Here is a 17441-nt window from a genome sequence, read left to right on the forward strand (position 1 = left end):
GTTACCATAGAAGCACCAACATGATTCCTAATAGTCATACAGTCATATCTGATCTGTATGACTTCCGGTAATTCCCGGCCACGCGAAGATCAAATATGATTCCCTGGTAATCATACAATAACAAATTTATGAAGGAAAAGACTGGCGGGATACCCGGATCAGAGTAACAAAGCAAATCAGTCCTGAATCATAGTATTTTTGAGTCTGTATTTTTACAATGAACATATTATAACCATGTCACTTTTTATCATGAAAAGTGAAAATTCAGGCAGAAAAAGGAAGTCTGTTCAGTGCAAAAGAGCATTGATGATACTCTGATACAGTACAGGGCCGAATATATACAATTGGAATAAAATTTTTCAGTACTGATTTACTATGGTACTAGGATTCGGGTAGATCACCTTTATCAAAACGATTTTTTTTTCATTTCCTTCTCCGCGAACAGTATAGACAGAAAAGGATTTTTTCTCCGTATCACTTGTCAGTCACAATTACTCCGGTTTGTGACTCCTGGTTGTGATTGCCAATTAATACTTCTGCCCTTGAATGATCAACCTTTTACGCTCCACCTATCTTGATCAGAGAAACCACCAGCTCTAAGTACAATTCAGCAAAGAATGTTTAAAATATTTTCTACAGAAATTATCAACAATAAACCATAACAAAAACCACTCTTGGTTCAAATTCAGAAACGAAGGTTAAGTCGAGTTTTCAGTTGTTTTTTTGTGTTAAAACGAAAACAAGTTTGCTGCTTTCTCGAAAACCAATTCGCAATTGAATTTAAACAAATCAGGGACGTCTGTCAAAATCTTCACCGTTTTGTGACGCAAAAAGCCAGACGAAAAAACAACAAGGGACTTTCAAATTGCTCAAAAGTCTATGCAATACGCAGATTTTTTCAATTGCTTTTCGAAAAAAAATAAAGAGAAAACCAGTGAAACGGAAGTCCAATTGCAATCGTTGATCACAAAAACTCAAAAAAGCAAAAATTCAGTAAAAATTGGAATTAAAACTAATGCGGGAATTTTTACCAACTTCAGCCTATCTAAAATTACTACTCAGAATTTACCTCCAAAAAATCTTTGAAAGGTAAGCGAGAACAAGATCTGACATAAATTCAAGATATTAGAGTCAAAACATTGACCAATGCATTGTACTGACCCCAGAGATCATGATAAGTAATAACGGTAAGCAAATAGATGAGTAGGCAAAGCGGTACAAAACAATTTTTTAAGAATCCCAAAAAATCATTCTTCTAAAACGAAAAATATGTATAGCTAAAAGTCACAGCTACTAACAAAAAAATGAACAATCATTTAAATAGGATTTGTTTGAGTTGCTGTAGGCCAAAAGTGGTAAGAATAGGTAATTACCAAAAATTCTAAAAAGGTTAGAAATGAAAAATCAGAAAAGAACTTAGCAAACGTTTTTCTTAATAAAAACTACGTCAACGTCAATTTTGTAGCCAGCAACTCCGTAATGACAAACGTGAAATGCAATATGATCACATTTTTTAAAAAGAAGCCCAACAGAAAAAAAGTAGTAAACATAGAACAACTAGAAAGAATCTACGAATATAACAATCTAGTTTTAGACACCAAAGCCAGTAAATTCCTGAAAAACAATTGTCTCCATCGAAAAATAGAGAACAAGATGTTTGACGTTTTATTCAAAACAGAGACAAACCTATACGACAATCAAAATGTCTAAAATACAAAATTAACAACTAATTTTTAATTTTTTTAGTAGGTCTTTCTTGTCAATCCAACTCAACAAAAAATTGGCATCTGCACAATTAGAGAACGCACAATTACCTGCTCTAAGCTAACAAATCAAATGCAAATACACAAATAGGCTATGTCAAATAGACATGCAAAAAGGTTTGCAAAATTATCTTAAGTAAAAAAAATTTGTGTTCAAATTACTGTGACAAAACATACCACTTGCTTTACGATTTTATTAAGTTTAAAAATCTCGAAATCAAAAAAAATCTTAGAGAAATGAGAAATCACCAATACAATCAAAATAATCTTTATAATGGAAAAGGATGGACAGAATATGAGAGGATCCGCCAGCATGCCAGGGGGCCGTCGTCAAGCTCACTATTCTTGCTTTCAAAAAAGCAACTTTTTATGTCGACATATATAAGGCGGCATTAAACTATATTTCGAGCTGGCGGGACCAAATTCTAGTAAGAGTTCAATTGTTTGTTATAAACTCAAAACAAAATTTTTGTTTTTTAGAGTCATGTAGGTAGTATCGGAATCTGTTTATACCAAAAAAAAATTATTGTCTCAAAAAAACAAAAAGTGTTTGGAGAACACAAAGAAGACAGATTTTTGTTTTGATGTTGATCAAAATAGCAAAGCATTGCTTTAGTTGTATTAAACAGACCTGTTTTTAATTGACAGAAAGAAATCAGGCAGTGTTGAATAATGTACATTAAAGTGATTGCCTGCAGGCTAAAAAGTGAAATAGTGAAAAAACGAAAGTAAATGTTGATTTTTTTTTGCATATGTTGCATTTGAAATTTGGCTGTAATTTTACTTCTATTCGCCACTGCTGTAATTTACTTCTATTCGCCTACTGCAAATTATTGTAATTTGCAATTGATTCTGTTTGATGCAATTGATGCCATTTTGCAATTTTTCAAAGTTACTTCTTTTCGCCCATTGTAATTTGCAAATGTTGTATTTGCCCTTGTGTTTAATCTTTCCGATGTATGTTTACTTGTTTTACATTACTTCGTCTTTTCATTTAGCAAATGTTGTTAGCCTAAAACACATTGTTTTTAACCTTTCGCAGTGCGCGCGCGTGTGTGTGTGCCTCTTTGCGTGTGCATGGGTGTGTATATGTGTGCCTGTGTGTGTGCGTGCATGTGTATCTGTGAATGCGCGCGCGCGTGTGTGTGTGTGTGTGTGGGATATGCCTGTGGTGTGATGCAGAATGGTGGGAATAAGCCTGTGGTGTGATGTAGATTGGTGGTAATATGCCTGTGGTGTGATGCAGAATGGTGTGAATATGCCTGTGTTGTGATGCAGAATGGTGTGAATATGCCTGTGGTGTGATGCAGAATGGTGTGAATATGCCTGTGGTGTGACCAACAATCAGCGCTGAAACAGGGTAAAAACAGTGTATTTTAGGCTGACAATCAGAGCTGAAACAGGTTTAGAACAGAATGATTTTAGACTGACAAGAGGTATACAATAATGTTAATTAAACTGATAATTGTATGAAAATAGTAATAGACAGATCAAAATCAGGTAAAAAACAGAACACCAATTTTACTCTGAAAAATAGACTGATCAGTCTATATTTTGAGACGAACAGAATCTGCACAAGGGTAAAAATGTTTAAATACAGTCTATGGATTTACACTGGTTCAGTACTGGAATGCTCTGGATGGTTGGCCCGGGTCCCACACAGATCAGGTAAAATCAATAGTTTCTTAGATTGTTACCCAACACAAAAAAAACGTTTTATCCTTCTGTTAATGGAACAAAACTGTCAAGCAGGTGAGTTTTGAATTGAGCTTTTAGAAACTCAACTTAAAAATCCGTGATCAAGTTTACTAATATTTTTGGCAAATGTGATAAAAAGTTGTTCAGCCAGCAGAAAAAGAAATGTTGAATTAATCAATCAAATGGAATGAACCAAACAATTTTTACAGTGAATCTGACGAACTTCTTTTGAATGGCTATTGATGTTGATGAAAAGCTACCCAGGTCGATGTGGCCAGACCGAAGTGACCCCTGATCAGACGATTTTCGAGCGCACACATGTTCCCGGTGCGCTCGAACTACATGGTCTGGAAAAAGCTTCGAGCGCACTTTTGTCTGGACAATGGTCTGGAACTTGCCTGATCAGAGGCCACTTTGTTCTGGGACGGTCTGACCAGAGGTCACTTTGGTCTGGGACGGTCTGATCAGAGGCAGTTTCAAGCGCACACTAGTCTGATCAGAGGCCGATTCGAGCGCACACTAGTCTGACCAGAGACCAATTCGAGCGAAATTTTTTTCATTTTTTTTGTTTTACTGACTTTGGTTGTCTCGGGTAAGAGACAACAATAAAACAGCATTCTGATCGGAACTTCATCTGCAAATCTGATGGGTTTGATCAGAACCAAGGGGTCCAGCTGATAACAAATGCCGGTCCCCTCAAGAAAAAATTTTGAATCAAAGTAGATCAAGACGTTTTTAAGCAGAGCTGTCTAAGTTCATTTTTTCAGTTAAAAGCATAAAAAAATGGCATACTCAGTAATTTTTTAATCATTTTTTTCCGATTTACTTTCTTTAACCATACTTTCAGGATAGTTTTTTTTTGATAGTTGAATATAAGATTGATAAAATGATAGATGAAATGAATATATTATAACAATATTGAAAGATTTGTTCATGTTCAAAATCATTCTCTGATCAGAGGTGATTTCGAGCGCACTTTAGTCTGGGACAATATTTCGAGCGCACTTGAGTCTGGACAATGGTCTGGAACTCGTCTGGACAATGGTCTGGAACTTGTCTGATCAGGGGTCACTTCGGTCTGGAACTCGTCTGGTCAGAGGCGGCTTCGAGCGCACTTCGAGCGCACAATGATTTTCGAGCGCATACTCGTCTGATCAGAGGTCACTTCGGTCTGGGACGGTCTGATCAGAGGTCCCACTTGTCTGGGACGGTCTGATCAGAGGTGATTTCGAGCGCGACCTCAACCTGGGTACCTTGATGATAGGGCTGCTTTAAGCAAAAGTGGATAATGCTCGAGATTTAATTTGAAAATAATAACGAGTTTTGTTTTCCAGCCTTTTCACAGACGAGGTTTTTTATCGTAACAATTTGTTGTTTTCATTTTCTGAGCGGATTAAAAAAAACAGATGGTTCCGAAACTTAGATTTGAGATTATTTCAAGCTAAAGATCTGTGAAAAGAATACCCTAATTGAAATTTTGACAAAAAAAACACAAAAATACGGGAAGAACGGACTAGCCTAAATGACTTTTATACCGGTTCGAACGTTTTGATCGTTTTTCGGAGATATAAGAATTGATCGGTTCTGAGCGTTTTTTAAACGTGAGAAATAACCAATTTTGACCACTACAATTAAAGTTTGACCGTTTTGAAATTCAGTTTGAATTTCAGACGATGACATTAATTCAGTCTTCATCACATTGCAAATAAATAACAAAAATCAATCATTCTATAACACAACAAAATGACAACTTCGAATATAAGCTCTTTAAAGTGATCAAGTTGATGAGCTGAAATAATAGTTCAGTTTACGAAATTCGCGTCTTATTGAAAGCACTGTAGCCAATGAAGCCCGGGCGCAATTTTTGAAGTACTGCGATTCTCTGTTTGCCCAAGTGTTGAGATTGCCTTCGTTCAAATAATAACCCAACTTGCAACTGTCGTTGAGAAAACAAAGGTAACGAACGTTTTTGACCTCTAGTTAAAGGAAAACGGGAAAAGACTTTGCATTTCTTTGACTGGCACGACAGTTCGCGAACGTTTTTCAGCAAAACAACAGCTTTTATCAAAAAACGATAATTTGGGTCAAAAAACAGTGACAAAAAACAGTTTCTGACTGGCGCGACAGTTCGCGAACGTTTTTCAGCAAAAAAACAGCTTTGATCAAAAAACGATAATTTGGGCCAAAAAAAAGTGACAAAAAAAACAGTTTTTGGTCAGAATTTTATTAAAAGAGCGTCTTTGACATTTTGAAACTTGGAAAAGTCAGCTTTTGACACAAGTTTTGTTTTAAAAAGCTTGTTGCTGACAATGTTTTGGAATAAAATGATGAGTAAAGGACAAATTGGCTGCAAAAAACGTGCTTACGTGGCCAACGTCCGAATTATCAAACTTCGATAAATTTTTTTGTTCTTTGCAAACAAGCGACAAAATTTGGTCCCAGTTTTCACGTTTCGTATATCATTTTCACTGATTGAATATAGTTACGCCAAAATGTGCAAATAAATTTCTTATAATGTGGAAAATTCTCAAATTCTGTTTCAATTAACCACGAATAAACGTAACCCATTTCCACAGTTTTGCGAATGAAATTAGTCCCCAGTTTTATTGCCCAAAATTTATTACGAAACAATTGAGTCCAAAGTCAAAGACTTAATTATTCTTGTTAACAGTGCTATGAGTATTTGCAAAACCACGTACTGTCTTCTTAATCCCCCAACATTATTGAGAGTGTTCTTTCTGTAATCGTTCAACAATTAGGTTTACCTTCATTCCTGCCAAACATGGGAAAGAGTGACATGAAAATGATTTATTTATGACGTGAAATCTAGTGACTTGTGGCGTGAAAAAAGCTGCAAACAATTGTCTCAAGTTTTCATGATAGCCCAAAAGACACGCATAGTGAATTTGAGTTTGCATATATCCAATTTTGAAGCAAATTTGAACCTAGTTTACTTAGTGTAACTGGTTTCCTCACATTCTTACATCTTTAATGTTCAAACATTGGTCTTGAAAAATGGATTTTATATACCAAATTATCTGGGCATAGTAACACCGGGTTTTTTTTTAAAAAGTAGGAAAATAGGTAGGAAAATTTCCACAGCCCATTATCATCCCTTGAAGAAAAAGCGCAAAGTTTTTAAGCGATTCTTGAGTAATTTTTATAAATAAGCAATTGTCTACATTACAAAATAAAACATAAATATAAACTTGTTTTTTTATGTTTGAGCTTTTCTGCAACGTAAGAAAGCACTGGAACGTCAGCCAACATTCATCTAATGAGAAACCGTTTTGTTTCATAAAAATCTATTAAAACTCAAATACGGCTATTTCTTATAAGGAAAATTTCTCAAAGCTTTCGAACGGTTCAAATGATGGAATACATTTGTGTATAAAACTTAGTAATTCTGCGGTAAACAGCTCATGAGTAAACATCATGAGGGAACAATAGACTGATGCAACACTAGAAAGCCGCCACCTACAGAAATTGTTTCATTGTAAAGACTTGTTTAATTTCCGAACTTGTTCCGGGGATAAAAATGACGATATTTAGATTTTATGTACATCTTTATAAAATTTCAACCATCTCTGTACCAGTCGTTTACAAAACCTCTGCAACAAAATTTACAATATCTGTGAAAAGGATTGCTGACCTGGGTTGGAGTCCCAGTAAATCTCACCGATGAATCATAGTAAACTCATAAAAACTCTATCCATGGTTCATTACACTTTTTCTGTGATTATAGAAAATTCAAGTCATCAATGGTAAAACTCTGATTTTCCCTGAATTATGACAATTACATCGACGGAAAATAACTGGATCAAAGAAAAGCCATCGATGGGAAATCCCTGTATCAAAGAAAAACTATAGAAACTGATCTTGAGTCTATTCTCAAATCAAAGCAGGAAAAATGCAAGATGTGAAAGTACACATATATAGCGCATCCACAAAAAGCGAAATTATATAACAATACATTGAATGAAATAAAGCATCAATGAAAGCTGCTGTTTTTCTCAGTTTTTAGTTTTCATTTTCTTCTGATGTGGTATATTTTGGCATCAAATGCGGATCAACAAACGGCATCAAATGCAACTTCAACGGAATCAACGGAATCAGTTCCAGAGCTCTGGGCAAATTCAAACTCATAAATACCCTCAGTAGTTCTGGAAATCTGGATCTATTCTGACCCTAACCCCTCCCCAAAACACACACACACACCCGGCCGCATACACACTGCAAAAAAATACCATTAGAGATACGTAATTTACTTTAATTAAGAAAGTTCACAAACATAGGAGTCTTTAAAATTTTTTTTAAATGGAGATAATAAGATTCATAGATGAAAGTATTGATTTTCTATGATCCGTCGATGGAAATTTTGTTGCTGACGCAATTGCGTGTAAGCGTAAATGAAAGAGCATATTAGTTGTGCGTTCGCACAGATTGTTCCAACTGGGATATAGCCTAATGGTTAGGACCTAGGGCCCTTAATCTAGAGGTTGCGCTTCGAACCCCGGTGGGACCAAATCTCTTTAAATTAATAGCATTTTTGACCTATTCCGACCTTGAAAAGAGCATCAATTACGTTTGGCCGACGACCTTGCTAGTTGTCTGATGTAAATCTTACGCACGTTATGAGTGTTGAGTCTTTTATAGTGTTGAGTCTTATACGTTTAATCTTATACATTGATTCTTATGCGTTGTGAAATACAAAATTTCCTGTGCCGAAACAGGATTTTGCTTGCTATATCGACTTTGTACCGATACATTGCTGATCTCAAGAAATTAAGTCTTGAATTCTTATTAGTTTTTTTTATAAAGACTTCGATTATTGATCCTTTTTGAAAGTTATCGAAGCGAGTGCGGACGTTTTGGTCCACCGAGAGAAAAAATCAGGGAGCGCAACAACAACTGGACTTGTGAACACTTGTGAAGAGTCGGCTTCCCAGCCCAAAAAGTGAGAGAGGTGGTTTCAGTCATCATTTTTACATGCCAATTGGGTGACTGGAACATCCTGACGTGGTCTTCAGGGCAGTGCAACCGAGCATCACAAAAAACTCTAAGACCGAGACAATTTGGGTTAGAAAAAGACGGATTTCACCAGAAAAGGCGAATGTGACCAAAAATTGACGAAAAACACGTAAAAACTTAGAAAAAACCTGTTATATTCGAAAAAAATTAAACTCACTCGTAACTGATAAATTGATACTCGTTGAACGTAATGAAGGTGTAGGAACTTGAAAAACCAGCTTTCAAAAAAATTCGATAAATTTATCGAATTTTTTTGCTATTTTTAGGTCGAAAATTTGAAAAATCAAAAATTTGGTCAAATTCTTGATAAACTGGTAAATTATTGTTCAGTGTATTTGGGGTAACAGTATAATACAGGTATTCAACAAAAAATTTGAATTTTCACCAAATTTTTGAAAATTGCCGATTTTACCGATTTTTGAGAAAAAAATCTCAAAAAACATCAAAAAACAAAAAAGGTTCGTAGTTTTTTGTCCCAATACGGTAAATACACGTTAATGTGAGCTTATGGTATTCATTTTGGGTGCTAGTTCGTTGTTCCACGCCATCAATAGTCTACCAAAAGGCACCCAAAATCGGTATAAAAGCTCTGTATTTTCACTTCCTGGATTAAGCTTGAATCTTTTTGCTGTTAACGAAAGAAAAACGGTACAATATCAGTTGGATAACGTCTTCCGGCACAAAACTGATGTCATAATCTGGCACGACTCTATAAACAATTCGCTGATCTCTCACCGAACGAATAAATTTCGAGCGCTAGCGTATTCCGAACTTTCTAAAGTGCTAGAAAGTTACCAAGCTCGTTTGAAAGCTATAGTTTACTGCCCACAAAACGGAGCACCAAATATCTTTGGTTTTCTTAAGCAAACCAACGTTTTGACTATCCATGTACTGATTGACTTAGTGTCAAAGCGGAAACAGAAAGATCCAAAATTAGGAAAAGAGTACTATCAATTGCACCAGAAAGTTAATTTGGAACTTAAATAGTTAACAATAATTTTAACGCACCAGAAATCACTTCGCCGTTTGCTTAAGAAAACTCGTCATAGCAAACTCAATAAACGACGCCGTAGAGCCAAAAAGAATAAGAAACTCGCCGCTGAAGCGGCGTAAACTTAGAGTCTCCAGTGAGTCCTATTTCTTTCCGGCTCGGTGACTCAGTCTAACTACAGGGGTTATAGAGCTTGTTAGTTGTAGGACTCAGTCGCTCCGTCGTGTCCTGCTTTCGTTGCGTGGTTATTGTAGTGTCGTTCGATTGGCACCACTCACTTTGTCAAGGTTTTCAATTATCGCACCCGCCGCTCCACCGTTTTTCCCGTTTCGTTGCTCGCTCGGTGCGTGACCGGTTCCGGTCCTCATCTTGCGCGCGAATACTGTAGTCCTATTACGCTTTGGGGTTTTGCTCTCTGAGTCTCAAAAGACTATGTGTTCTGTGTCCCCAGTTTAAACTACAGGGGTTATAAAAACTATAGTAATTGAGACTCGGTCATTCTCCCCTCCCAATCTCCCGTTCCTCGAGTTAAGCACCACCTTCTATTTCCCCTGTCACGAGAATTTTCCAATTATTGATCACTTTGTTCATTTAATTTGTTCTATCTCCCAATTTTTTCTATCTCCTAAATTGTTGTCCTAAAATCCAAATTTGCAGACCAAATATCGTTTCATCTTTCCTTTCTGTTTGTACACCAAATCTTTAAGTTACTCTATTGTTGTATTCTTTCTCCCATTATGTCAAATCCCTTTACAAGCAAAGTTTCTAAGGTGTATGATGCACGGGCCAAGATTGAGAAAGAGTTGTGCAATCCTTACGAAAGTACTGACGACGATATCCACGAAAAAGCGAGGCGAGTGAGAGTAGAAAGTTTGGTTACCAAATGCAAAGACCTACTCGAAACTTGTATAGCAAAAAATGATAACCTGATAGGCCTTGCAGCTAAGACTGAACAAGCAGAGAATTTGCAGTCAGAATTAGAAGAATGGCTGGCAGTTGTGAGTAAAAGACACGATGAGTATATGGAAAATGCCCGAGACTATATAGACTCCATTCAGGGCAACGAAAATTCAAAAAAGAGCTCTCAAAGATCCCACAAATCCTTGTCTGCTAGTACCTCTTCGAAGGCTTCAACCGCTCGCAGGAAAGACTTTAAATTAGCAAAAATGAGATTAGAAGAAATGGAGGAAGAAAACAAAGCGGCTGTGCTCGAATAGCTGAAAGAGAGTATGAAATTGAGATGGCAGGTGGGAGAACGTGAAATGACTGAGAGATAGAATTGTTTTCTAAGAAATGTCAAATAGACATCGAGAAAATGCTTGAGGAAAATCGAAAACGTCTCGTTGAAGCTAAAATGCAGGAAATCAACTTAATGGACGATGAATCTTTGTTTTTAGAGACCGCCACTAATAGTTCCTCAAAACATGGCAGTATCTACTCAACAAAGAGCGAAAATCGCGTCAAAGATTGGTTTGAGTCAGTAGGTAGCCAAAAAACAGCCATCTTGACGTGCGAACAGAAAAAATCCACCGCTTGTTTCGATCAAGCTGTTTCTTCCGCGGCAGCAGACGGACAAAATAGTAACTCTATTGCCCAAGAACAGGGTAATACTATCGAGAATCATATTTTTGAGAACCATCGATCAGAAATGAACGATCAAAACCAACAGCATTTAGCACAATTGATTTCTCAACCGTCAGATCTGATTGGAAAATATGATCTTATCCAGCAAATCAATCAGGGCAGCGAAGAACCTGAACTCAATAATCCGATCTCCGAAGTAAACAATCAAAACGAATACCTGCCGAACAGTACACTGCAGTTCTGGCAGTCTCTGGCTGATCAAGAGTCTGCTTACTACCGTGGTTTGTTTTTGCAATTAAATCAACCTAGTTCGTCTCTGAAAGGCAATGCAGACGTCAACCAGCCACAAAACACCGGAATCTTACAAACTTCATTTCCAGCTCATGAGTTTTCGACAGCAGCATACATCCCTCAACATAATCAAGATAATGCTTTCCCGGCCGACGCTCAACTCAGCCACTTGGCAGCGCAATTAGAAGCAAAATTGCCTGCAGCTTCGGCAAGCCCACTCCACCACCATGCTTTATCAATACCACACAGTCACTACAGGCCTAACTTGAATACATGGACCCTCGCTAATGTTCCAATTAACACCAAATCAAATGATATCCCGATCGCTCCGCAGAGGCCCAATGTTAATGTCACGGCAAGCGTACCTGTTTCAGTAAGCACCGTAGGTGGTACCATAATCCAATTTCCAGTGCAATAGTAAATAACCAGGCGTTGCAAACAGCACCACTCCTACCGGGATATCCACCCGTTTCATCCTCGCTGCCTTACTCTCGAAATCCACCACCCATGCAACATCGTTGTTTGCCGCACTCTTCAGCATCTCAAAAAGTAACAGTAAAAGATCTTGCCGAGTTACTTAGCTTCAGCAAGAGAGATCCCCTACCCGAGTGGAAAATTTCCCAATACAACGGCGACCCCCTTCAATGGCACGAATGGTACGGCCAATTTAGTAGTGCGATTGATTCGCAGACATTGAGTGATGACGTTAAGCTAACGTACCTAAAAACATTGGTAACAGGGAAAGCAAAGGCTGGAATTGCGGAATTTGCTTATTGTGGGTCGATGTACAGAGATGCATTGAAAACGCTTGAGCGTAAGTTCGGACAGCCACAGGCAGTGGTAACTGCGCATCTTGATAAATTGTCAAGCTATCCATCGGTAAAAATGCACAACTCGGACAGTATAATCAGCTTTGCTACTGTAGTCTCAAGTCTCGTTGGCGTATTCAGGTCATTGTCATATGACACAGATCTTCGTAGCTCGTCCCGCTTAAACCAGGCAGTTCAAAAGCTTCCACCTAATTTAAAAGAATCTTGGTCAATGCACACCGTGAAGAAAGAGTGGTTGAGGCCAAACATGTTAGATTTTAACGATTGGCTGAAAGAGAAAACAGAAGCTCATGAGCGCATGAAAGCAATATCTTTCAAGGGAAAAACGAGGATAATGGTAACATAAGTGTAACAAAAACAAAAGTCTCCTCAAAAGTCTTTACTGCTAATGCAAATGCAAAACAACATATCTCCAGTAAAGCTTCCCAGAGTGCAAAAAATGATCAATTGCCCTGCGCCCTTTGCAAATGTCAACATCCCATTTGGCGATGTCTATCATTCAAGGAATAGACCCCTACGCAGCGTGCTAAGATTGCTGCAGAAAACCAACTTTGTTTCTCGTGTTTGAACGGTAAGCACTGATTCCAAACATGTCCACGTCAACAAAAATGCACTATTGAGGGCTGTCAAAGCCCTCATAACACATTACTTCACGGCGCAGAACGCGTTTTTCCCGTAAGCACTGAGAAGAAAAGCAACGTTGCCACGCTGACTAAAGTAAACTCCACAAAAACGTCATCAAATACAGTTGAAAATGCAAAGTCTATGGGAACGGCTAGTTCCTCGGGACTCACTTCAATAACTGATGTAAAAGGGCTTCTTCAGGTTCTTGAAGTCGATCTTTTAAGTCCCTCAGATGTACGCACTAGAGCACTTGTTCTCTGTGACACTGCTTGTGGTCACTCTTGGATATCCAGTGAGCTCGCTGGTTGTCTTCAATTGAAGGGTACCCCAATAAAGCTGACCGTGAATGGCATAAATACTCAAGAAACTATAACAACGGAATCTATAAAGGTTACTTTCCAACCAATAGGCAAAAACACGTGCTCTCCGTTTGATCTACTCCCTTACGTAAAAACAAATTTACGAGTAGGTTCAGACATCATTGATAATACTGCCATTCAAGAAAAATATCCTGACTTAAGCGTATTACCAAACAAGACGTATGACTACGCAAAAGTCGAGATGATACTAGGCCAAGACGCTTACCACGCCATCCGCCCGATTGAGTATTTTGAAACGGAATCAAAATCCTCACCCGTTGCCGTTCGCTTACCGTTGGGATGGGTTTCTAGCGGTCCGTTGCCATCTTCATCTGGTCTGATTTCTACTTGTTTCAATGCAGTAGCTAAACAAAATTCCGAGTTAGCATCCCAAATAATAACCTGGTTTGACATGGAGTCATATGGGGCTGTCAAGCAGGTCGATCCCCGTTCAGCCTCTGACCATCGAGCAACTGAGATCCTCGAACAATCCACTGTACACAATGAGGGCCGATATCATGTAGGCATGCTTTGGTCTTCAGACGAAGTTAAACTCCCCAACAATTTTTTTTCAGCAATGGTGCAGTTCAAATCATTGGAAAAGAGATTAGGTGAAGATCCCGTTTTGTACAAGCGTTATGCACAGACAATTCAAGACGATCTCGATAAAGGATATGTTATCAAAGTGGAAAGCCGAGACGACAAGCACTGCGCCGGAAAAGAATGGTACCTACCTCATCACCCGGTTGTAAACCCTAACAAGCCGGAAAAAGTTCGTAGGGTGTTGAATGGTGCTTCAAAGTTTCAGGGTATATCTTTGAACAGTGTATTACTCACCGGTCCAAATCTGTTGCAGAGACTAATCCACACTCTGATGCGCTTTCGTCAGCATCAATTCGCTGTTTCCGCTGATATTGAGGGTATGTTCTTACAAAGAGCTGTTTTGCCAGCGGAACAGTCGGTTTTGCGTTTCCTTTGGCGGGAAGATCCCTCAAGGAACATTGAGGTATACCAGTACACAAAACACATATTCGGCGCAAAAGATTCACCAACTTGCGCTAATTATGCGTTATTGCATACCGCTAGAGACAATAATTCAGAATTTCCCGAGGCGGCGCAAGCCGTTAGCCAGAAATTTTATATGGATGATTACCTTGACTCAATGGAGTCACCCAGCATAGTACAAAAAATATCGCGCGATTTGATCGAACTACTGAACAGGGGAGGTTTCAAGCTGACTAAGTTCATCAGCAATGCCCCTGGCCTCCTCGAAGAGCTGGAGGACAAACCAGTTGAACAGGCTCCAAAAGAAATAGGTGCCTCAAAAGAGGAGTCATCATCCCACGTTCTAGGTTTGAAGTGGGATCATGTAAATGACACACTAGTTGTAAGCCGCGGAACAATATGTGTTGCCTCGAAAGCTGTTACAGAAAGGCTGGTATTGAGTCTTGTATCAAAAATATTTGACCCAATTGGTCTTGTTTCTCCTATTACTGTGAAAGCGCGGCTCCTCCTCAATGATGTCTGGCGACTTCACGGTCAGAGCTGAGATGATGTACTCCCAAAGGAAATGATTGAACGTTTCGAGTCCTGGAGCTCAGAATAAACAAAACTTGGGCTAATGAAAATACCTAGGAGCTACTTCTCCGGTTCGTTCAAGCACTTGGAATTAGATGTCTTCGGTGACAGTTCACAGGAGGTGTTCAGCGCAGTTGAGTTTTTGCGGGCTCTCGTGAATTCTTCAGACCACGGAAAAAGAACAGAACTAGACTTCGTCATTGGAAAGGCACGAGTAGCTCTATTGAAAGTGCTCACTGTTCCTAAACTCGATTTCCAAGCGGCTTTGCTGGCATCCCGCCTCAGAGAAGAGATATGTGAGGCGCTCACAATTCAGATTCAACGCATGTTTATGTGGACAGACAGTACCACAGTCCTTCAATGGTTGAATTCCCTAGAGAAACAGCTTATATTTGTCGCGAATCGTGTCTCCGAGATTCTAGAGGGAACAACAGTCGCTCAATGGCATCACGTGGCAACGCAGAACAACCCGGCTGACGCCGGCACGAGGGGGTTGTCCTCGGAGGCGTTGCAGAACAGCGCTTGGTTACGTGGTCCTGATTTTCTTCGTATATCTGACTTTCCGTTTCGCCCGGGCACCGAAGTGGTGACAAACATCAAGTTGAAGCGTCAAGCAGCTGATCCCAACCCTTTGGACAACTGTTCAGCCCTACAGTCCAATTCTTTAATTTCTGATTTCAGCATTTATCTTCGCAAATACAGTTCGTATCCAAAACTTCTTCAAATCGTTGCGTATGTCCTACGTATTCTTCCACGGCACGTCACCTACTGATCTGTAGATGGAAACATAGTAGATCCTGAGGAAATTACGGCAGCAGAAAAAAACTGCAGCTTCTTGCACAAGCAGAGTCTTTCCCAACTGAGCTTATGCAACTCCGCAGTTCAAAGAAAATCAGTAAAAGAAGCCCTATTGCCGCTTATTCGCCGTTTGTCGGGCCCAGTGGCCTACTCCGTTCCAGTGGCCGAACTAAGCGCTTCACCGACCTCGAGTTCAATTTTAAGCACCCCATAATCTTCGACGGTCGACACCCACTGGTGTACGTTTTCTTACGCCATATGCACCTCAAAAACCATCATGAAGGTAACGATTATCTTCGCGCACTTGTCCAACAGCAGTATGCTGTTTTGAAGCTTCATTCTATCCTCCGTTCGATTCGTTTTAATTGTGTCTTTTGCAGAAAACGAAGCACTAAGCCCGTTCAAACTATGATGGCTGATCTTCCGTCCGAACGTCTTGCCTTCCAGTGTCCGCACTTTACGAATGTCGGTCTTGACTACTTTGGTCCGTTTCACGTCACAATCCGTCGCTCCTCTGAGAAAAGGTGGGGATTCCTGCTCACCTGTCTCACGACCAGAGCCGTTCATGTTGAGATTGCACTTTTGATGGATACAAATTCGTGTGTTATGGGTATTGAACGCTTCATTGCTCGTCGTGGAATGCCATTGGTCATTTGTTCCGACAACGGCACTAACTTTGTTGGTACAGAGAAATTACTTTTGCTATGTTTCCTAAACTTGGACAAACAGAAAATTGCTTCGGAGCTGGCACAAAAGGGAGTCAAGTGGAAGTTTAATCCACCTTCTGCACCGCATCACGGAGGTGTTTGGGAAAGGCTAGTGCGGAGTTTCAAGCGAAAATTTTACGCAATCCTTGGCAATCGTCACCTTACAGACGAAATACTCCTCACTACTTTCTGTCTAGTGGAACAATCACTAAACAACCGCCTATTGACTTCCGAAAGTTCCGATGCCAACGATTTAGATGCATTAACGCCAAACCATTTTCTTTTGGGGAATCGCAGTACTTGCCTTCCTTCACTCACCCCTGTCGATGATTTCAATCACCGAAAGCGATACGCCAGAGCGCAAGCTTATGCAAATGCCATTTGGAAACGATGGTTAAAAGAATACCTTCCGCCATTGAATCGTCGTTGCAAATGGAATACTCCGTCAGATGAAATCTTGAAAACCGGTGACCTAGTTTGAATAATTGATAGCGACAGCCCAAGAAGCTATTATCCACTGGCTCGCATTTTAACTCTACGTTATGGTAACGACGACATCGCACGGTCCGCTCAAATTCAAACAAAAACAGGCTCATTGATTCGTCCTATTGTTAATTTGATACCAGTTTTCAAATCATCAGTTTTGGGGCCTGAAGATGTTGCTGACGCAATTGCGTGTATGCGTAAATGAAAGAGCATATTACTTGTGCGTTTGCACAGATTGTTCTAACTGGGATATAGCCTAATGGTTAGGACCTAGGGCCCTTAATCTAGAGGTTGCGGTTCGAACCTTGGTGGGACCAAATCTCTTTTTTTTATATAAATGTAATCCAGAGGTCAAATTATTAGCATTTTTGACCTATTCCGACCTTGAAAAGAGCATCAATTACGTTTGGCCGACAACCTTGCTAGTTTTCTGATGTAAATCTTACGCACGTTATGAGTGTTGAGTCTTATATATTGTTGAGTCTTATACGTTTAATCTTATACATTGATTCTTATACGATGTGAAATACAAAATTTCCTGTGCCGAAACTGGATTTTGCTTGCTATATCGACTTTATACCGATAAATTGCTGATCTCAAGAAAATAAGTCTTGAATTCCTAGTAGTTTTTTTATAAAGACTTCGATTATTGATCCTTTTTGAAAGTTATCGCAACGAAAGTGGACACTTTGTGGTGTCCA

General features: G+C 39.2%; 2 protein-coding genes across 2 annotated transcripts; both read left to right on the forward strand.

Moving 5' to 3' along the window:
• The first annotated feature begins 13373 nt into the window (after positions 1 to 13373).
• LOC142350522 (uncharacterized) lies at positions 13374 to 14720 on the forward strand. Its single transcript, XM_075402373.1, has one exon. It carries the CDS (start codon positions 13374 to 13376, stop codon positions 14718 to 14720), a length of 1347 nt encoding a protein of 448 aa, XP_075258488.1.
• Positions 14721 to 14792: 72 nt separating this feature from the next.
• On the forward strand, positions 14793 to 16735 carry LOC142350523 (uncharacterized). The gene is made up of 2 exons (XM_075402374.1): positions 14793 to 15481; positions 15928 to 16735. Exons 1-2 carry the CDS (start codon positions 14793 to 14795, stop codon positions 16733 to 16735), a joined length of 1497 nt encoding a protein of 498 aa, XP_075258489.1.
• The last annotated feature ends 706 nt before the right edge of the window (positions 16736 to 17441 follow it).

Source organism: Convolutriloba macropyga, chromosome 12 (genome assembly GCF_964194025.1).
Source record: "Convolutriloba macropyga chromosome 12, txConMacr16.3, whole genome shotgun sequence".
Lineage (NCBI taxonomy): Eukaryota > Metazoa > Xenacoelomorpha > Acoela > Convolutidae > Convolutriloba > Convolutriloba macropyga.

Bases quoted from the DNA above. Each gene is read 5' to 3' on its own strand.
- LOC142350523 (XM_075402374.1), top strand. From the start codon at position 14,793: ATGAAAATACCTAGGAGCTACTTCTCCGGTTCGTTCAAGCACTTGGAA. The intron at 15,482-15,927 runs GTATGTCCTACG...TGTCTTTTGCAG, and splicing joins AAACTTCTTCAAATCGTTGC to AAAACGAAGCACTAAGCCCG.
- LOC142350522 (XM_075402373.1), top strand. From the start codon at position 13,374: ATGATACTAGGCCAAGACGCTTACCACGCCATCCGCCCGATTGAGTAT.